The sequence below is a fragment of the Paramisgurnus dabryanus genome, chromosome 21 (genome assembly GCF_030506205.2).
Source record: "Paramisgurnus dabryanus chromosome 21, PD_genome_1.1, whole genome shotgun sequence".
NCBI classification, from domain to species: domain Eukaryota; kingdom Metazoa; phylum Chordata; class Actinopteri; order Cypriniformes; family Cobitidae; genus Paramisgurnus; species Paramisgurnus dabryanus.
The window spans coordinates 24,695,935-24,719,351 of record NC_133357.1 but is presented as its reverse complement, the minus strand read 5'-3'; the positions used below and the strand labels follow the sequence as shown (position 1 = coordinate 24,719,351).

Here is a 23,417-nt window from a genome sequence, read left to right as displayed (position 1 = left end):
AAAAAGACTTTAACAGCCAATGGGTTTACAGCTGGGGAAACTGGACTGATTTTTTAGACTGGTTTAGTGTTAATCAACATCTAACTCAGGGACAAAAGTTATTTAACTGTTAATTAAAATTAAATAAACTGTTTACAAACTTCAATCCGTGGCTAACACATGCATTGAAGGAGAAAAAAATCCACTCTTTCAATAGCTATTATCTGACAACTATTGATAACATTACCATGTGTAATTTAATGTTGTAAATGTTTTTAATTAATACACATTTAAGATGACCTTGAATTAACTCTAATTTGCATAGTCATTGAAATAAAAACTTTCTTTTTAGCATATAATACAAGCATTGTCTAAAAATTTAAATAGGCTTTTACTTAATTATTATTACCAGATTATCATGTAGCCTAATATTAGACACCCAAACCAAACAGAAGTTTAAGATCATATACATCTTGAACGTAGATATATAAATGAACACATAGAAGTAAAGTTTAACACTGTGAAGCACTAGCAAACATGCTGAAAGAGGAACTGAAGGCAGCTAAAAAACATCAGGATATAATCACCGGCTTATTTTATGGCATTTGGATTCTTACCTCCAGATAAAGTAATAAACTGGACTGATGATTTAAATGTTGTTTACTCACATGTGCGTTGTTAACTCTCCAGATTTTATGTTGCAGCACTGCTCCACTCGTTCACTTCTCCACATGGACTGTTTGTTTACAGTGTCGCGTGAGCAGCTACACTGCAGGTTCGACTTCATTTGGCACTAAGCAGACCTCTTAGTGATATCAAAATACAGCGAGAGCGATTCAAAGCAGATTTCTCCATGTGATAACTGGAATCACTCTCCCGGTACTTTGCTGTCACTCGCCTGTGGGTTCTTGTGGCGCCACACCAGTCTGCTCCCCAGTCACTTTCGCGCCGCTATAGTAATTTGATTTCATACGCCAATCGGATCGGGCAGTTCGGCAGGAAGTCAAACACACCAAATATATAGCCTAATATTTATATGCATTTCAACCCACTAAAGTAGCAAGTGTAGCATGCTAATGGTCAGTGCTTCACATAAATTATGACTAAAAGTTTGAAATGTCAAAAAACCATGCTGTTATGCATCCTCACGCTATTTTTAGTGGTTATGCGGAAATCCTTGACAATTCCTAGTGGGTATAAGTTGTGTACCTGCGTATCACGTAGACTACACCACTGCTGAGCTGTACTGCTGGTACGGTCCCAACATCCACATGGACATTTTTTTCACAGATGCAGATACACAGAAAAAAAATTTACCCAGGTTTTCATGTGAAGTAGCAAGTCTTCTCGAGTCAAAAGGCGCAAGTCCAAGTGAAATCATGAGTCATTGATGTTAAAGTTCAAGTCGAGTTGCAAGTCTTTGTACATTTTGTTGAGTCGAGTCTGAAGTCATCAAATTCATGACTCGAATCTGACTCGAGTCCAAGTCACATGACTCGAGTCCACACCTCTGGAAATCATCATGCGGACCAAATTGGACACATTTGTGGGCCGTGTTCAGCCTTATGTTTAACACCCCTGCTCTAAAACAATGTACAGATGTAATATAGTTAAACAGAGGCATTCTTAGTAATGGAGTTCCTCTTTCTCTTCTGTTCTAGATATTCATGGTGGTGCCGGAAGATGAGCTGACGTGTGCACAATAATCGAGGCTCTACCCTGCTTCTGTTATTAGTTATTTTAATAAAATATAACAAACATTTAAAAAAGACCTTTATAGTTAAAAGCGTTATTGAGTGCTTATAAGATTTTGGTTATATCATTTTATATTTATTGAATGTCATTTTACTTACTTGTACTTTTTTATAGGTTATCAAGAATAAACCAACTCTTTTATTACAATCATACATATTGCACAAAATGGTAAAGAAAACCAGTTATTTTTGCTTTATAAAATGTATTTATCACTTCATAAAGGCCTGCACTGTGAATCTAAATGTAACTGTTTTAAATAGACCACTTGTTAAAGATAATTTTCAGAATCCTTGCTGTTTTTAACATGACACTAATATTTGCTTGCATGTCTAATAAACTAATGTGTTGTGGTACGTTTCAGCTGACACTAGCCAAACGAACCGTACAAATGTACTTGGGGTCAAACGTACTTGGGTACGATACGGTAGGCATAGTGTCAGCACACCCTTATGCCGAGTTCAGACTGCATGATTTTTTAAAAAAGTATTTGGGTCACAGATCTTTTCACATTGCATGACTATCTGGGGTAGCATTCAGTCGCTGCGGTTTTCACACTGCACAATAGATCGGCGACAGAGGGTTTCACACTGCATGACTTTACCATAGGAAGTATTGCTGACATCTTTGTCCCCGTCTGACGCGAGAAGTAACATGGAAACAACGCAAGGTCACGGGTGCAAGACCGGGGTTCTCATGTGAGACTGGGATCATAACTCCTCCCTGAACTTTCAGCTGCCTTGAATGTTGCTCGCTCATTGGCTCTAGGCCAGTGGTTTTCAATCTTGTCCCGGGGACCCACTGCCCTGCACATTTTGCATGTTTTCCTTATCTAACACACCTGATTCAGATCATCAGCCATTAAGGGAGAGATCCATGAACAGAGCTGGGTGTGTCAGTTAAGGGAGACATACAAAATATGCAGAGCTGTGGGTCCCCTAGGACAAGATTGAAAACCACTGCTCTAGGTCATCGTCAATGTTATTATCAGTCAAAACCAATTTCACACAACATGATTTTGAATCACCAACAGGTCCAGATATCTAGCATGCCAGATATCTCACAGGAGAATCTCTCAGATCGCGTCTTTGATAATTCACACTGTTTGATTGTCACTTGCCTGGTTTGCCTTTGATTTCAGGCATTTGTCTGCGATTTCTCATTGCAGTTTAAACTTGGCATTAGTCTGTCCTCTCACTGGAGTGTTGCTGACTTAGCGACTGTTTCAAGATTTAGCAACTTTTCCAAAGATTGGCTCAAATCTGTTGACTTCTTGTATTAAGCTTTTTCCACAACTTATCTTATACAGTGCATACAGAAAGTATTAGGTCCCCTTCACTACTACAAATGTTTACATTTTTTCTTTTTCTCATTAGTTAACTCACTCAGTACCTGACACAGACAAACTAAAAACAGAATTTTATATATATTTTCCATGTATAAACAAAGGAAACTGAAATATCACATTTGCATAAGTATTCTTACCCTTTGCAACAACTCTTAAAATTTAGCTCTGGCTTCTCCCATTTCTCTTGATCATTGCTGAGATGTTTCTATACCTTCAAGTCTACCTGTGATAAATTAAGTTATATTGTCTTGACATGATTTGGAAAGGCACACAGCCTTCTGTAAAAGGCCTCAGGTGACAATGCATATCAGAGTAAGAAAACAAGCCATGAGGTCAAAGCGCAGAGCTCAGACATAGAGCTCAAGGCTACAAAAAAATTCTGCTGCACTGAACATTCCCAAGAGCACAACAGTGGTCTCGATAATACTAGAAGACGTTTGGCACAACCAGGACTCTTCCAAGAGCTGGTCGCCCAACTAAATTGACCAATCGGGGAGAAGGGCCTTAGTAAGATAGGTGACCAAGAACTAAATGGTGTCTTTGACTGAGATCCAGAGATCCTGTGTGGACATGGCACAAAGTTCCAGAAGGACAATCATCACTTCAGCCCTCCAGCAATCCAAGATTCTCCTCAGTGCAAAACACATGGAAGACTGTTTGGAATTTGCCAGAGGTGTAAAGAGTAGCTGAAAGCCATACTTGAGTAAAAGTACAAATTCCTTACTGTAAAAATTACTCCACTACAAGTTACAAGTCACCAATTTAAATACGACTTGAGTAAAAGTATTAATGTAACCCAATTTAAAAGTACTCAAGTATTTTTACTCGTACTGAATGTTGGCTCAAAGATGCACTAGTTTACATGAACTAATAATGAACTGCACTTATACAGCATTTATTCATCTTTGTTAATGTTAATTTCAACAATTACTAATACTTTATTAAAATCTTGTTTACATTAGTTAATGCACTCTGAACTAACATGAACAAACAATTAAAGCTTACATTTTTATTAACTAACATTAACAAAGATGAAGAAATAATGTAACAAATGTATTGCTCATGGTTTGTTCAAGTTGGTTAATACATTAACTACTGTTAACTAATGAACCTTATTGTAAAGTGTTACCAAATATTCTTATATAGGCCTATCCTAAAAATATATAATTTTAATATTTAAAAAATTCCAGTAAACTAAAATTACACCAACAGAAATATGATAATGCATATTAAAAACGTGAAGTTGTTCATTTGAAAGATTAATTGTAAACACATGTAGTACGTAACACCACTATCTCACAAGTGCACTACATTTCTTCCGTCATGCATCCCTCTTTACAGTAAATACATTACAGCATACTTGATTAAATGTGAGGACAGTGAAATTAACTTATTATCAATCTTATAATGTACTTAAGTTACTCGGGCAATCAGTACAGGACCTCGCTGGTTTATATAGTAAGTTATATCAAGTTATGTACCAGCTCAGGTTAGCTGATAAAGTAGCATCAGAGTATATAAACATTTGTGCTTGCCTTTGAGTTGCGGGATGACTCTCCTGCAATCGCGCATCACTTTTGTTTTGATTGTAGCATCACAAGTTTAACAAAGGGTCCCTTGACTGAAGCAAATGTGATATGCATCCATATGTTTGCTCTTTATCTCTTCTTTCAGTCCAGACGCGAACTTTTATCTACAGTTTATGACATACGCAGCACGCAGATGTCCCGCTACGGTGGCTCAACGCAAGCCATTCAGCGTTTGACATCAAAGTACCGCGAGACCAGACTTCTCCATATGCATTTGATTCGCTCTCGCAGTACTTTGATTTCTACGATTGCTCTGCGCAGCGCCAAATGAAGTTGTGTGTGTGTGCGTGTAACCTCGCGACCACAGATTCTATCCATCATCACCCTCTGACACTTTCGTATTGTTTTTATTTGACGAATAAACAATGTAGCGAGTAACGTTAAGTGTCATTTCAAATGTAGTGGAGTAAAGAGTACAAATACCCAATCAAAAATGTAATTGAGTAGAGAGTAAAAGTTGCTTATATTTTTTATACTCAGTACAAGTACAAAGTAGCCCAAAAAATACTTAAGTACAGTAACGAAGTACATTTACTCGAGTACTTTACACCTCTGGAATTTGCACAAAAGCACTTGAAGTACTCTGCATCATGTTGTGTTTTTAAGCAGCAGGGACTGGGAGACTGGTCAGTGTTGTGGAAAGGCTAAAAGGAGTCAAGTACAGACTACAGAAACATCTTCAGAGTAGGCCGAACTTCCAGCATGACAACAACCCTAAGCACACAGCCAAGACAACACAGTAGCGTAAGAACAACTCAGCGAATGTCCTAGTCAAAAAGATTACATTTACAGGCATTTCTGCTTTCACTTTGACTTTATGTGGTACTGTGTGTATTAATAAGGAAAATAAAGGAATTTAACTTGATCAATTTTACTTTCTGAATGCACTGTATGTGTATAACATTAATAAATCATCTTCAATCACTATTTCATAAAGAAACGGAGAATAAGTAAAAGAGAAGAGTGTTTATGGTGTACTTGGCTGTATTAAATCTAATAAACCAAAATACATCCAAATTTATGGCAATAGCCTGAATGCAAATATGATTCAATGATGCACTTAATATGCTAATCAGTGCATTGCATTATCTAGCCACGTTTAGTATAGATACAAACAGTGTTTAATCCGTGGAAAACCTAAAAAAAATAGATGGACGTCCAACATATTTAAAATATTTCCCACACTGACCACAATAAGAGGTTCTTGCTAAATTATGGAATTACAGTCTGAGTTTACATGGCTGACCATGGCTGTCTTTCTTGTAAAAGAGATCATTGATCTTCGTGAGACTTCCTGGAAAATTAAAGGTTAAAAATGTGCTACTGTTTATATAAGTGCTACTGCTATCTTTTCATATAAAAAATAGAAGAAAGGTGGTCTATTTTCTCACTTATTTACCTGTCCCTCAAAATGTCTGTGCATGTTTTACATTGTTACTCACATATGACTGGAGAAACTAAATGTATATGTCCCAATTACCTCCAAAGAGTTAAAAGAGAACAAAAGCACCAAATGATTTTTCTGCTCATAAGCATGCATGCCCTCATTTTAGGTTTTGACATCCTTTCTGTGCTGCAGGGGTACTATGATTGAAAAAAAAAAAAACGCCATTGCTATTCCTGTGGTTACAGGATGTAGGTTCACCACTTGTCAATTGAGCAGGCTATACTGAGTGTTGCTTGGAAACAAAAATGATTAATAATGCAAAAAGTTTTAAAATGGAAAGTTGAGTAATGTGTATCTCACATGCTATTGATGTGTGACTAAATGAGAATTCCTTTTTTAAAACAAAATACTATAGTTTTACTGCCTATTAAATACTGACACAAAATGATTTGCATTGCTACAACTACATTATGTTTTAGTCTACAACTACATCATGTTTTAATCACCATACCGTACATGTCATGGATACGTGAAAAGAGAGATCTGTCTTTTCATTCAGTTTAAAAATCTCAATTAAATTCACTCGACACAAAACAGAAATGTTGAAAAGCATTCTATAAATTTCTTTAAACTTCCTGTTTTCATTGTGTTATTACCACTAATGAGTTAAGAAATGAATTCAAAACTTCCCAAAAAGAAATGTGTTAACATACTCTTCAGTCTGCTAAAGATGACTTAAATATGAATGAAGAGTCATCATGTCATTTCATCCAAAAAAAAAAAAAAAACTAAACATAAACATAATCCATATGCTACAATTCAAGTGTACTACTGTTTTGTTGTGTAGCCTGGTATTTCTCCTTGTCTGTAATCAACAAAAACAGACTGAGTAAGATAGTTAATTTGGCCAGTAAGGTTGCAGGGACAGAATTAGAAAGCATGGCTAGTAGAAGGGTGTTGAAGAAAGGTCAAGCAATACATAAAGATGAGTCACATCCCCTACATCAGGCATATGAGATGTTGCCATCAAGAAGGAGATTTAGGCTACCTTATTTTCAAACAAATCGAGCTAGTAAGTCTTTTATACCAACTAACATTGTATTGATGAATAAGGAGGAGTACCTGGAGGACAGCACTTTACAATAGCACCATGTACTTTCTCCCTTGTGGGACTATAATGGTATACACAACTGCACTTTGTCCTAGTTATGTAGTGGGGGTCTGTGTGTTTTTTTTTTTGTCCTGATGTTTTGTACATGAGTGAGGGGTTGTTGGGGCAAGGGAAACTCTTTTGTATATTTTGTTTTGTGTTTGTTTTGTTATTTGTCTAATCGTCATTATGTATAGATGTATCAGGCATGCTTTATGGTGCAGAACAAGTTTCCGAAAGGATAAATAAATAAATCTCATCTCATCTAAAGCCATAAGGGTCTGAGTTTTACCTCAGTGATGCAAAACACCATTGGGTTTTGCATCTTTCCTGATCTGCAACAAAAAGACAGATTTTAATGTTTCTTTTTTTAAGTTAAACATATCAAATATCAAAGATACTGAAATTTGAAACAAATACTGACTCCTACAAGCTTCATTGATCATGCATGAATGACACAATTTGAAACGAAATGATTTACAATCACTCAAGCACTCTGTCTGTGAAATGGCTGCAGTCAGACACTGTGGCTTCGTCCAAAAACGCCTACTTCCATGATGAATGAGTAGGCGAAAAGCAGGTGAGGCGAGTGGTATGTTTGAATTCATAGTTTTCCAAAAACAGTCCAGTATAGGTAAAAAGTACCCGGATGACCTACTAGCTCTGGCACAATCCTGAAATGTTCATTTGATGGACCCTTTGCTATCCCATGAGCCCCCAGGAGAGGAGTTTTTGAATGAAGAAGAAGTAGGAGAGGTGTTGTTTTATTCAAAAATGCCTGAAAGCGGTAATGCAGCTCTTTTCAAATGCAAATACATATATTCAACAGCTGTCCTTTGTGGTTAAATTGCACTAGTTTAATGTCATTTCAGTTAACTACTAACTGTTTATGACAACGTATGTCACTTGATGCATCAACGGTGAATCCATTTTGTCCGAATTCATTCATATTACCCGTATTCATACTATACTGTATAAAGTCCCTTTTAACTATGGATAAGTAGTACTTAATCTACTGTCACAGTATGTTATTTCAGACGCAGCCTATTTAAAAAAAAGATAGGTTTTAATTTCCTGTGAGGTTTACGTTTTTAAATGGTAATGAAGGAAGTCATTTTAGTTTTGCAGTGTCTTCCTTCAATGACGGAGAATAGCTTTGCTTTACTCTTGACTGCGGCTGCAAATGGAAATGTTTAAAATACTACTTTTGACAGGTAAGACACAATATTTAGTAGGAAATTGTGTTGTTCTACAAAAAAATAGCATTTTACTTTATTGTAGATATTGCTATTTTGACACATTACATTTCTGAATGTTTCTTTTTATTTACAGTGGCAGTCATTGCAGCAGTAAAATCTCAAAATGCAACTGATGGTAAGAAATTCTTACACTGTAAAAAGTTTATTGTCAAATAACAGTAACTTACTTGCAGCAATTATCCAGTAGTTGATGTATTTCATACAACAGTAAAATTAATGTAGAAATAATGACAGTAGATTTTAAGCATACTGCAAAATGAAGTACACTATTAGTACTGGAAATTTTACTGTTATTTTTACAGTGCCACTGTACAGTCTCCAATATATATTCTTGTATTTTTAATTGTATTGGTTGATGTTAAATATAAAGACAACAACTATATCTTAAAAAGCAGAACATTTATTGTGCAGTTTTAACTGTATATTTGTTAAAATAATATTAACAACAAAAAATGATAAAATTGTATACAAAAAGTTTAACAAAATTTAAAATCGGAAATAAACAAAATCAGTCAGCAATCACTGTATCAAATGATTGCCCGGATTATCCATAGACAGGACTGGGCGAGTACCTTGGGGCACCAGGCAATAGTGGGGCACCAAGGGTTCCAGACTGCGACCAAAATGTTTTTTACAAGTATTCACGCATGTGAGGGAACCTGTGACAAAAATACTGAATGCGCAATGAGGCTTTAAACACTTATTTGCATCACGCATCAATCGTTTAATGTCACCATGCGCTCCGTTTAATCTACCAATGGGTCTACACAGCCAACCAAAAAAAGTCAACACATCTCACTCCGAACCGCGAGAAGAAGAGCCCGCGCAGGTTTAAAATAAGACATTGTATAGATGAGAGATAAAGAGAGCTGGAGAATGTTTAGCCCACATTAACACCAAAAACATTATAGATGAGATAAAGGTCTACATCAGTGCCCAGTTCAGAAAAACTGGTTAGAAGACAAGAAACGTGTAAAGAATACAAATATGTATTTTCCATGCCACTCATCTCATTACAATATATCTGGATATAAGTTTCTGAGTTTCATCAATTGTGCATAATGACATGTGCAGCATAATGACATAGCTGTGAGTTTTCCACAGCTAAGCTGGACAAGGGTTTTCGGAAATGGAAAGAAAGGAGTCTAGTGGTTTTGGATCAGCTGTTTGACGGAGCAGCCTTGAAATCATTTGATTGCAGTCAAGGATATCAGAATATTGGCAAAAAGTACAAAAAGAAATAAAAAATGTCTTTGTATAGATCTACCTCTTGAACCATCATATTTTGTGCCAGTGGTACTGGCAGCTGACCTTGAAGATAATAACCAAACATGTTTGCTGAGAATCCTTCTTTTAATAGCAAATAAGGTAATTACAGCATCCTGGCTGAAGCCACACCCCCCAACAGTTGCACAATTGAGGGAAAGAATCCAAAATGTTTATACCGCATACAATGGCATTATTACAACTGAAAGCAGATGTATTCCTAAATAAATGGTCTTCCATTGCCTAACATTTTCATTTGATATGATTATTATGTAGACTATATTTTTCGTACTTTTATTTTACTTATCTTAAATGTATTTACCAATGGTCATTTGTATTAAAAAAACATATGTATTTATCCCCCAAATGTATATGTGGTTTTGCAGAGATAAGGATCTTTCCCCTCACACATATTTTTGTTAGGATGGAAGACATCTATGGCGACCCTTGACGCTTTACTGTACCATCAATATTGTATCATCAAAATGTGAATTAGTGACATACTGTATGACTGCACTGATAATAGGAAATAAAATAAAAGTAAAAAAGCAACAACCCAGCATAGGTTTATTTATAACTCAACATGTGTTCTGTCTAGGGTTGGGAACTGAGAACCAGTTCTTATTCAGAACCGGTTTTGTTTTTTTAAAAGAGCGCTGGGAGTGGTCACTTTAAATAGCCATGTCTTACCTCATGAATATTAATTACGTTGAGCCACTGTTAACAGTCACGCAGCCAAACTAACGCAGCTTACCATAGAAAACACTCGCGTTGCCAAGGTATACTTTGTTTACATAGGACCCTATTTTAATGATCTAACTGCATTGTCTAAAGCGCACAGCCTAAATGGGCGTGTCTGATGCCACTTTTGCTAATTTAACGACGGAAAAAATGGTTTGTGCGCTGAGCGCACGGTCAAAAGGGGTTTTTCATATTCTCCTAATGAGAATTGGGTGTGTTTTGGACATAACGTGCAATAAACCAATGGATATTTAAATAGTCTTATCTCTCATCCCCTTAAAAAGCCAGTTGCGCTGGTGCTATTTCTAATCCCTATTTAGATGACGGACTTTGTAAACTGAAAAACTAAGAGGAGTAAGAAGACCACCAGTTTAAGAATAATGTTACAAAAATGTGTTGTTTAAAAACATTTAAAAAACATTTAAAACACATGCATTTGTTTAAAGCAAAGCATTTATTTGGTGAATCAGCTCTTTACACCTTCTGATGCAGGGTTCCCAAAATCTTACCCCGGAGGGCCGGAGCACTACAGAGTTTAGCTCCAACCCTGATCAAACACACCTGAGCAAGCTTATCAAGCTCTTCATGATCACTAAACAATCACAGGTGGTTAGGTTTGATTAGGGTAGGAGCTAAACTATGAAGTGCTCCGGCCTTCCAGGGTAAGATTTGGGGAACCTTGTTCTAACGTCTCATAATCGGTCCTCATTTATGTTCAAGAGACTCAATAATAATCTTTTACATTCAATCCTTTAATCTTTCATATTTTAAAGCGTTTTTGTGCTGCTGCGCATTCATGTATGTGATAAGCAAACCCGCGTTGTCGACCCGTTTATAGGTGCATATTACTAATGCGCTCTTTAAATAACAAAAAACATATTGTGCCTTTGACTTTAGACCAGGTTTTAGTTGGTCAATGGCGTAGTCTTTTTTAGTTGCCTCAAATTAGAATCGTGCCAACAATGTGCCTGAACACACCTCGTTTCAGACCAGAACGCCCATAGGTCCAAAATTGGGTGCAAATGCATTTGCTATTTAAACGAGGTGGCGCTAAACATGAGAATGATCATTGCACCGTGTGCATTTTGAAGATAAACAAAGGGCACTGATTTATTTCAAGATATTTCAGTACAAGTTGTTTTCAGGACAGCTCTTACATGAATTTTAGTCTAGGGCTAGTCTAATCCCTGTCTGGGAAACTGCCACTTTATTTTACTTTTCAATCATATAAACATTTATTTTGTACAAGTGTGAGTGCAGGTGCAAAAGAGGAGCTGAGCCCTCATCAGCTCCCTTGTTCAGTAGTCCGGGCACTGATTAGAGAGCCATTTTAATCGCAAGATCCTTCCAGTTCACTGAAAAGTTAGTTACCTAAAATTCCCATAATGCAACACAAAAACCAGGGAGCATCGATGGTCCCCATGTTCCCTTACTGGAAATCACGTGACCTGCATACACATTCACAACCTCTGGAGCTTGTATACGAATTGAGACATTCGCCGAGCAGCACCTGCAGTGATTGGGTGCGCCGCTCTAATTTGCCCGTGTAGAACGTTGCGTTGCATTAGTTCCGCTTTTGGCGCTCCCATGTAAAATCATAATAAATTCATACTTTTTATTTGGTAAGCATGGGGGGGCCACAGGGGTGGCCAGGGACATGTCTACAGAGGCACGGGCAACCCTTGTCCTCCGTGTAGAACCGCCACTGCTGTCTAAAAGGAAGTCAAACTGTGGATTCTAAGGCTGTTGATGGGACAGTACGACCCTGGTGGTGTGCACGTCACAAACTATGAAAAATATAAAGTACAGTCTCACCCAGCGAGATGTCTTTAAGTTTGTGTGGACAAATATGCACTACCAGTACAGCATCAGAGTGCATTTTCAGGGCGGCTGGAGATATCATAACCCCCAAAAGGTTCCTCACTTGAACCCTGTGTTGTTTCAGGGATAAAAAATGATACAATAAACACACACATAGACGCCGATCCTGTACGGGTGCTCAAATCTTAACATTTGCTTCACATTTCATGTCTACAACCACGCTTGTCACTCAATTTTCTACCAATTTTCAAATGGGTTGTTTTCTTACAAACGTTATTAACTTGGCTATAATTCAGGATGCTTTAACATGTTTCATGATTTTTTTTGTATAAGTATGCAGTGTCATAGGTACATCTTTGATGTTTATAACAAACCAAACCGCTTGAAAAATTAAGCAAGTTATGCAGTCCCTTCTTCGTACGTCGCTTAATACATCCGAGATCAAATGGGACATTTGAGCAGCATCATTACATCATTTAGCAGCATAAAAGAATATCACGCCACATGCTCAATTGAGCTATAATAAACGAAAATACCCGCGGGTCATCCCAACAAGATATATCGTTCAGCTCCTCAAAATGCGGGTTTTAAATGCATATAAACAATCACGATACAATACAATCAAATACAATCAAATATCCACTCTGAACCTGAGATCATTCACCAGCATAGAACTGTGCGTTCACGTGCTCCTTTATAGTCTTATCATAAACAAAAATGCACGCGAGTGGTTTCTGGAGAGAGAAATTATAAATAATTTGTAAACTTCAGATGCTGCATAGAAGAGAGGGCAGGACTTTCAACAGGTCACGTGTCTTTCCGGGACCATCAGATGCCGGCTAATTTTACATTTAAAATATTTTGACAGTGATTAATAAACACAAATGGAATTGTATAAATATTGTGCATTATTATTCCTATTTCTTTTATTATATGGAACAGGAATCGGAACTGGGAATTGTTAAGCGGAACTGGAACCGGAAAATTTCTTACAATACCAACCCTAGTTCTGTCCAATATTCAAATCAACTTAACCATTTATTCTGAACTGTCTTTCCATGGCTTGCCATCCACTTAACACAATGCAATGTTTTAGTAATAAAATTAGAAAAATTGTCATTGGGAGAAACTTAAACAATTCCAACATCATATGCCAAACCTGAATAAACTGCATAAAATTAATGATACATAAATTTGTAATGTGCCATCAGTTGTGGTCTTGAACGGTCTTGAAATAAAATTCTGAGTCCTCTTTGTCTGAGACCGAGTAAAAATGCGGTCGATTCCAAGACGAGACTCAAGGCCGAGACTGGTCTCGAGAACTACAACATCATCAGTTAGAGTTAGAATGTGTTGAAGCATCGAAAATACATTTTGGTCCAAAAATAACAAAAATTACGACTTTATTCAGCATTGTCTTCTCTTGTCACGTGACTGCACAAATGAGCCATGTGTATAAATGTGAATCTAAAATGCAGTTGCTTTTGACTTTGTAACTTTTCATAAAAGACACAGCAAATAAAAAACAATACACAATTGTACAGAAACATCTAATAAATAGTGATGCACCGATGTATCGGCCGCCGATATTTATCGGCCGATTTTTTATGAATTTGAAACCATCGGCATATCGGCAATAGCACAAGAAAGGCTGATACCGATTGTTTATTAATTAACTGCATAAAGAAATTCATTATATCTAAAAAATTAGTTAATGTTGTTAATAAAATAAATGCTGAATATCAAAAACCACCTTTGAAGGTTGTCATGCTGTCTTATTATATTTGTTTTAGCTTAATTTGTGTCTCTCTTATTATGTTGGTCAGTTGAATGTTAATTAGATCCAATCCATGTTCAGTAAAAATAATTTGATGCAGAAATAAACTAGCTAATAGACCAACTGTATAGTATTGTATACAAGTGTTAATATCTGTATCGGCATCGGCCAGAAGTTGTCTGTTTAAATCGGTATCGGCCCCAAAAAATCCTATCGGTGCATCCCTACTAATAAACGTATTTGTATGTTGTTTTTCCTTATATCCTCTGCAGAGATTCCTATCCCACAGCTGACTGCGTATCCAACCTGGACAGAGTTTTTCCCAAACGAACAAATCACCATGCAGTGTGGATTTGGAAGCACTTCTGACGGCTGGTCCTTTGAATGGACCAAAAATGGCAAACCAATTATAACAAACCCTACTCTAACCATTACAGCAAAGAGTTCATCTGAATCTGGACAATATGCATGTAAAGGAAAACTTAATGGCAGATCAGTTGTTACCCAACAGAGTGATGTATTTCAACTAAATGTAAAAGGTAAGTTCAGTCATACAAACAATTTCAAACCATTCCTATTTTTCCACTTGCCATTATGTCACATTTACTACAGTTGAGTGAGTGGGTCAAGTGAGTAAAGCGGGTGTGACTGAATGAAGGTGGGGACAAATTTGCAATCGTCATGGTTCTGTGTACATTAAATGGGTGTAGAGTTAATTCAAGTTAATTTGAAGCATAAAGGTTTTTTCACAGAAAATAGCGTTTAGATGTGTCATTTTGAGAATACAATTATTGACCCACAGGATGATTTTTAAACAACGGGGCCATATGCATAAATTTGATTCTGAAACACATTTGCTTTTGACTTTATAACTTTTCGTAAAAGACGCAGCAAATGATAAACAATACACAATTGTGCAGAAACATCTAATAAACTTATTTTTGTGACACGAGGTCGCGAGCCGATCTGCTGACTCTGTAGCTGTCTTTAAGAATTGGCTAAATACCCATCTCTTACGCCATCAACTCACTTCCTAATAAAGGACTTAGTATCTTTCTATTTTTATTTATCTTTAAAAACAATTGTCATAACCAATTCTTGGCTATGTTTACTGTGTTGGACTTGATGAGACTATTTCCAGTGCACTTATGTATTGTTGTTCTTGTGTTGCTATAATTGCTTCTATTGTTTACCTCATTTGTAAGTCGCTTTGGACAAAAGCATCTGCTTAATGACTAAATGTACATGTAATGTATTTTAGCCTGACTGTTGTTGTTTTTCGTTTTGTCCTCTGCAGAGATTCCTATTCCAGTGCTGACTGCGAATCCAAACTGGAAAGAGTTTTTCCAAAACGAACAAATCACCATGAAGTGTAGATTTGAAAGAGGTTCTGACGGCTGGTCCTTTGAATGGACCAAAAATGGGGAACTAATTAAAACAAACCCTACTTTAACCATCATAACAAAGAGTTCATCTGACTCTGGACAATATGCATGTAAAGGAAAACTTAATGGCAGATCGGTTATTACCCAACAGAGTAATGTATTTCAACTAAACATAAAAGGTAAGTTCAGTCATACAAACAATTTCAAACCATTCCTATTTCCACTTGCCATTGTGTCACATTTACTACAGTTGACTGAGTGGGTCTAGTGAGTAAAGATGGTGTGACTGAATAAAGGTGAGAAAATTTTGCAATCGTCATGGTTCTGCGTACATTAAATGGGTTAAAGATGCAATTAAAATCCGTGCCGCTAGAGGGCGCCAGATCAAATCAATAACAATGACGTAGATTAATGATGCTCTGAAGCAGCGTGGACTGATGGGATTTGTTGCCTTTAACTCAAACGCTGATGCCCATCAATCAGACAGGAATGAGAAATCATGTTACACATAAGTTAAAGTAATCAAGTTTTAATGTTGTGTTTGATGACATCGTTTTTTTTTTCATTATGTAAGGTTTCATGTAATGTTACAGGCGACTGCACTGCCCTGTGTCACTGTTTAGGGCAGCAATTTTCTCATAATTTACAAGTAGTTGAAAACATTATAGGTATTGTTAGTAATCAGCTGGACAAAATATATGACACTGGACTAGTGGTTTTTGGATATTTTACTGCAAATATCTTACAAATTGTACCTTTAAGAGTTAACTCAAGCTATTTTGAATTATTGACCACAGAGGATTTAAAACAAAAGGGGACATATGGATAAATGTGAATCTGAAATGCATTTGGTTTTGACTTTGTAACCAAAGAAGCAGCAAATAATAAACAATACACAATTATGCAGAAACATCTGAAGAGTTATAATAAACTTATTTTAACCTGACTGTTGTTGTTTTCTTTATGTCCTCTGCAGAGACTCCTCTCCCAAAGCTGACCGCGAATCCAACCTGGAAAGAGTTTTTCCCAAATGAGCAAATCACCATGCAGTGTGAATTTGGAAGCAGTTCTAACGGCTGGTCCTTTGAATGGACCAAAAATGGTGAACTAATTACAATAAACCCTACTTTAACCATCACAGCAAAGAGCTCATCTGACTCTGGACAATATGCATGTAAAGGAAAACTTAATGGCAGATCGGTTACTACCACACAGAGTAATGTATTTCAACTTAACGTAAAAGGTAAGTTCAGTCATACAAACAATTTCAAACCATTCATTTATTTCCACTTGCCATTGTGTCACATTTACTACAGATGACTGAGTAGGTCTAGTGCGGAGGTCTCTAACCACCGGGTCGCGGACCAGTACCGGCCCCGGGTCGTTTACAAGTTGCAACCGGGTCGCAAGAACATCCTGAAAAAAGTCTGTAAATCTGTAAGCTACATAATAGCTTAATCGGGTATTTTGTCCTTTAAGAGCCGACTTCAAATAACATTGATCATTTTCACTTTTGTACAGGGTTGCTCTCTCTTTTTCTCTGCGCCAGTATGAAGATGCAATGTAATGAATCGCTGACACGAGAGAACTGTTTAGTCAAGCCTTTAATGGCGGACGCATACACAACAACAAACACACGTAGAGCGTAACCCGAAACTCCGCCCTGGTCCGCGTGTTTGTGTACAACGTCAAGAACCACGTCACACACCACATACTGGCGCCGCCCATTTTTCCTTCAGGACACAAACTCCCTCACAGGTGCCTGTGGGAATGAGGAAACAAAAGAAAAGCACAAAACAACATAGGGTACACCGGGTGAACCCGTAGTGCAGAGCAACAGCACAAAAGACAGTGCTGAACACACGCGGAACACCAACAAAACACAATAACACTACTCTGTAAAGCAAACCAAGGATACAGGCGAAGGTAGCCTGACTACTCCAACTCATAATCTTGAAACCTGGTGGGGAGCCGACGAAGACGGCCAGACTGCCGGGGAGCCTGCACCAGGACACCTGAGAAGGGGCCCATATCACGGAATGGGGCTTCCACCGAACTGGGAGGGGCAACAATAGTAGCTCCCTGGTGCCCGCAATCGTCAGACCCCGGAGGGACAGCAGGCTCAGCAATTGCCAAGGGAATATCGGGACCGCATGGGGGAGCAACAATCTGCACACCGCCCTCCTCATCACTCTCCGACACAGCAGCGTCATCACAATGACCCGTGGCACCTGAAAAAGAGTCAACTTTATAGCAGTCAGACAAGCGAACCCTATACGACGCACGCCACAGCTGGGAGCCCGTAAACTTATGTACATTGCACCACGCACCGTCAGAACTAAGCACAAGATATCGGCTGCGAGCCCGAGACTTATTGCGGTCACTGTATAAATACACAAGGTCGCCTGGGCTAATGTCAGGGCTAGGTGCACCCCGACTCCGAGGTGCCTTTGACTTCACGCTGTAAGGGTGGTTAGACAGACGCTGCTTGTATTGCAAGGTGATCAGGTCCCGGTCACACACCGGTAACGGGTCGTGCGAGAACTGATCATGCTGCAGCAGCATCTCACGAGCTGACAGGCCACGTGAACGAATACGACTATTCAACCGAGCGACAGCCACAGACAGTAGCACAGGGGTAACGGCCCCGCAGTGTGGTTCCAAACGCAAAATCTCACCCTGTAGCTCCTGAATGGCCTTTTCAGCCACTGGATTTTTATTGACATTTTTAGCATTGCCTACTTCAATGGTCAACCTGTACTGAGCGAGCACGGCGTCCTTAGCTAGTGCCGAAAAACCAGGAGCTGGGTCGGTTCTAACTACAGCAAAGGGGCCATCGAGCGGACGAAGGTCGACACACAGGCGTATAAGGCCCTCCCGCAAAGTAACTTTCCGCTCATCATCAATCAACAATGCAGCTGTGTAGGATGTCACACACTCCCGAACAACCAGAATGAAGTGACGTTCACGCCTTAGAACATCGGCAGCAAAGGTAGAGCCGACTGTCTCTGGTGGGTCACTGCTGGACTGTTCCATAGCGAATACTGGGGTCTTCGCCAGGGCAGCACATTGATGACAGCCTTGACTGGTGAGTTGGATGGCAGAGTCAATGTCCAGTGCATAGAAGTACCGGCAGACAACAAGTCTCAACTGATGCGCAGAGGGGTGATCCAGCCGAATGTGCAGTGACATAAGCAAACCATGCAACACGGACCGTGGGACGACAATACATTCAGTGGTGTTTGATAGCGGTGTATTGTGCCGTACGACTAACAGGCCATCATTCGCCATGGTGACAGTGTTCAAATATCTCTTTACATCTCTCACATTGTGGGCTTGCAGAGAATTCTCCTCTGCACAGCTTCTCAAACGCTTGCACGCACGGTTTACTATCAGTGAGAACACACGGGGTCTGTAAAGACTGGACGATGTAAGGACCAAAATGCTTTAGGGCGGGGGCTATAGCTAACGCTTCAATTTCGCACGGAAGCCTACGGGAGACTACACTGTCAAAAGGGGCAATGATAGAGGCGCAACCCTTTAGGACGCGAGCAAGGACTTTATATGCACCAATGAATGATCGTAGAGCAGTGACGGTGGAAGGGGTGGCACACGAGGCCAGGGTTGCAATCCGGTGAGAACTAGCGCGAATAGTACCTTGACTCCACACCCAGCCCAATATAGTGGTCTGTACTGGGGCAACGACAGTCTTACTGGGAGATAAGCATAAATCGCACGCCCGGAGGGCTGCCAGGACCTTTGTCCATACCAAGAGAAGATCTTCGAGGGTGTCTGCGCCGCAATACAAATCATCTGCGACCTTGGCCACCTGTCCCTGTTGAAGGAGGTCGCCGAGCACCCGACAGGTTAATTCCTCCAATGCGGTCTCTGAGCCAGGCATTCCCATGGCACATCTGGCATAAACACGGACACCTTTAAATGGGGTGACTACCCCACAGTACTTCATAGATGGTCTGGAAAGTGGAATTTGGTAGAAAGCTTTGGTGAGGTCAGTTGCGATAATATACTTCCACTGAGCTATCTGACGCAATGTAGCATCAACGTTTGGCATAAGTGAGGGCTGGGGTTTGCTGTAACGACCCACATCAGCAAATGCTGTGACAAGACGGAAACCACCATTGGGCTTTTTGATGAGAAATGATGGGTTAACATATTCAACATCGACATCAATGTCTTCGGGTTTCCGGAAAACGCCTAATGACTCCAACGCGTCAAACTGAGCCTGCAGATCTTGTAATTGGCCCCTGGAGTACTGTGGGACCCTTCCCTTCTGTTGGGGTGGTTGGACAGGCCCCATGTTTACCCTAGCCTGGAAGGGGCCAGCAGCGCCATTATAGCCTTTAAACTGTGGTGTAAAGACCTCGTCGAATTCCCTATGGACCTTTTGAAACTTTTCTCTAATGTCCGCTGTCATGATGCCATTAGGGTCTAATGAGATTAGGTCAGAGAACATTGTTGGGTTGGACGTATCAGACTTAACACTGGAAGCCTGAAGAGCTTCTGCTACGGCCTGCATGGGTTGTGAGTCTGGAACGTAGGTCATACAAATGCGGCATACATGATCGTGTTTTTTGATGCCCTGCGGTACATTGGTTAAGTTGGGAATTCTGATTTTACCCGAAATCCCCACAGACAATGACGGGGCGAGCCAGTCCGTACAGCTCTCATGTGGCTCGACAGCGAGCTGCTCCCTAACGTGCGCTAGTTCTGCTGGAAGCTCCAGTTCAACAAAGTCCCCTGGCCACACAGTTTGAGATGAAGTGGCGCGAAGCACATGAGCATGCCGAATAGCATGTCCGTCTCCATACATCCGATTGTCGCCATACTCGTAAGTGTCTGACCCAACACAGACCTGACGTTTAGCAGGCCGGATGGAAATGTCATTACATTCCATAAAGGGGATGCCGGCAAGAATGTCTGAATCCAGGTTTTCCACCACAAGTCCATCGAAAAAGAGCTTGTGCCCGTCTCTCTGAAAATGCGTGCGCGTTTCACCAACCACCTTCAATGGTGAGGAGCCATCTGCCTGACGTGCTGACTGTGTACTGCTGGAGACTTTAAGACCCAGTCTGCTGGCGTACGCAGCCCTTATCATGTTACCTGTTGCACCGCTGTCGATGGTTAACCTAACGGGGACATGGCTGTGAAAGGCTTCGAGGCATGGTGACTGCATAATGTGGACGCGCATCACTGCCTTGGGATTTTGCAGCATGTCCTCATTCTCGTCCTCAGGTTCACACTCAGAGTAACATGGTGAGCCAGCAACCTGTCGTGCCTTAGCAATGAAAGCTCTGTCTGGAGGGGGCAGAAAGGGGCATTTACTTAGAAAGTGCCCATCAGGTCGGCGAGCCTCTTTACACAGTGGGCAAGATCTTCGAGGTCGGCTCAGAGACGCTGGTTTCTGTTTTGGGGGGTTGAACACGGCTGAGCGCATAGCTCTGGCATCCTCTGATGACTGTAGCTCGTCCAGCAGTGAACACAGGGCTTGTGATATCTCTGGCTTGATCGATGCCAGAGTGCGTGATCGTAACTCAGTCCCATACCTCTGTTTCACAAGCTTTGGCAAATCGCTGTGAATAAGACGAAGCCAAGTGAGGACAACAACATTTTCTACCGTGGGTGACAGCTCTTCGTCCTCTGCAATGGGTTCGCCACCGTGGGTAATGCCAGAGTCTTTGCGTAGTAGATTATCCTCAACAAAAGCCATTAATCTTTGATACAAATCTTCTGGTCCTTCATTAGACTCAAGTTTTATAGCAGCAAAATCAATAAAGTGTGCACCGGTTGACTGGAACCCGAAATGTAGTCTGATTGTCTGCCATATGAAATCAATGCTTGTGGAGTTTTTAACAATAGTATTCCGAGAAATCACTGGGCAGTAGTTAGCGATCTGTCCCAGCATAAGTTCAAGCATGCTGACCTTTTGTTGGCGCGTGCGCCGTTGCGCGGCAGGAACAGTCTCACCGTCATCAGTGAAACCTCTGAACGGTGAAACTCTCGTCTTCTTTTCCCAGTGCGCTCCATCCAATAGAAAGGGGGCGAACTCAGCGTCCAATGATAACGTGTAGATGAGGTTTTGACGCCAGTTTTCAAATGAATTTACAATCTCAACTTTCGTAAGGCAACACTGCTTCGGTGCTCTGTGTGTATTCGCCATGGCTTAGGTCTCAGGTTTCACCAGCAGAGATTCGCACCGCGGCTCGTTTATGCGCGATTGTAGCGTGGACTAATCTTACACGAGCTCACTGAGCTGTCTGAGGAGTGGGAACAATAACGCTGCCACCACGCCAGTATGAAGATGCAATGTAATGAATCGCTGACACGAGAGAACTGTTTAGTCAAGCCTTTAATGGCGGACGCATACACAACAACAAACACACGTAGAGCGTAACCCGAAACTCCGCCCTGGTCCGCGTGTTTGTGTACAACGTCAAGAACCACGTCACACACCACATACTGGCGCTGTCTCTATCTCTACCAGCACATCGGTGATCACATTGCTGTCAGTAGAGTTTGAGCATAGTACTTTTAAAACACAATCGGTCAAAGAATTGCAGAGGTATGACTTTATGAATCATTTGCAAATGTAGGCTACCTCGCAAATGATGCAATACGTGAAGACAGTAAACTGTGATATTGCAAATGAAAAGTAATTGCAGGCTTATGTAAAACAACTTCAAAATTATCCAGCGATCGTGGCACCATAATCAAAATAAAATATTTTACCGGAGTAATAATATTGTAACCGTTACACTTTTAACATAGGTTTGAAAAGAACCTAAACAGTCTTGTGTCAATTATCATTAAAAGCATATGGTAAACAGGAGTCTCTGTGCCCAGCCGCAATTCTTCTGGCATCTCTCCTCCTCATCTCCTCCTTTATTTTCTTCTGTTATGTTACTTTAACTTGGGGCTCGAGCCCGACCTAAGGTTCGAGATGCCTTCCAGAACAGCAAGCCAATTTGTTTACTGTTAATTATTAAAACTTAATGAGAAGGCAAACTAGTGAAACAATGAAAGTAAAAAAACAATCTGCAAAATATTGTTTTACACGTCTATAGAAAATATACTATGAATAAAGCAGTTATTTATTCATTTTACTAATGCATGATTGTTTGATCTTTACTTCTGTTTAAAACGTTATACATTTCGCAAAGCAGGATTTTCAGCACTTTTTTAAGCTAAAACTGGGCCATGGTGTAAAAAAGGTTTGGGGGATCCCTGGTCTAGTGAGTAAAGCTGGTGAGACTGAATGAAGGTGGGGACAATTGTCATGGTTCTACATACATGAAATGGGTGTAAAGTTAAGCTATTTTGAAGCATTAAGGGTTTTTGTCACAGGAAATAGCGTTTAGATATGTCATTTTGAGAATACAATTATTGATGAAGATTTTTTAAAAAGGAGCCATATGCATATATGTGACCAGTCACGGAAAGTAGAGACACAAGTCGGATCTGGGGCATTTTGAGTTATTCAAAGATTCGGAAAGTGCAGCTTCTAAGCTTTCCAATGATGTGTGACACGTGGAAATCTGATAAGATTTGGAGAAGTTGTGGCCATTTGAATATAACACATTCAATAAAGAGAATGCAGAGAAATTTGAGAAAGAAGAGTTAACACTTTTCCCTGCCTGGAGACACAACAGGGCTCATTTACATCTTATTTAGCTAAGCCATACCCCCTGTAAAGCCATTTTGAGTTACAGATAGCATCATATGTAGTATTTTGTAACAGGAGTCCGGATAACAACATGCAAAAATAAACAGAACTTTTTACCTTTGTGGGGATCACAAGTCAAATCCAGTCTGTTTCAGATGTGTGAATCATCCAATGACCATTTTTGTCCACAAATGCGTATAATCCATGAAATATAGATATATAGTCTATTCTTTACATCAGATTTAGCATGACCGTCTGGTAATGGAATATAATATACAATCT

General features: G+C 39.7%; 1 protein-coding gene across 1 annotated transcript; it reads left to right on the top strand.

Annotated features, from left to right (window-relative positions):
- The first annotated feature begins 8,332 nt into the window (after positions 1-8,332).
- On the top strand, positions 8,333-17,008 carry LOC135775152 (putative high affinity immunoglobulin gamma Fc receptor IC). The gene is made up of 6 exons (XM_073813062.1): positions 8,333-8,419; positions 8,538-8,579; positions 14,342-14,608; positions 15,367-15,633; positions 16,431-16,697; positions 17,004-17,008. The coding sequence occupies exons 1-6, from the start codon at positions 8,389-8,391 to the stop codon at positions 17,006-17,008; spliced, it is 879 nt and encodes a 292-aa protein (XP_073669163.1). The 5' UTR covers positions 8,333-8,388.
- The last annotated feature ends 6,409 nt before the right edge of the window (positions 17,009-23,417 follow it).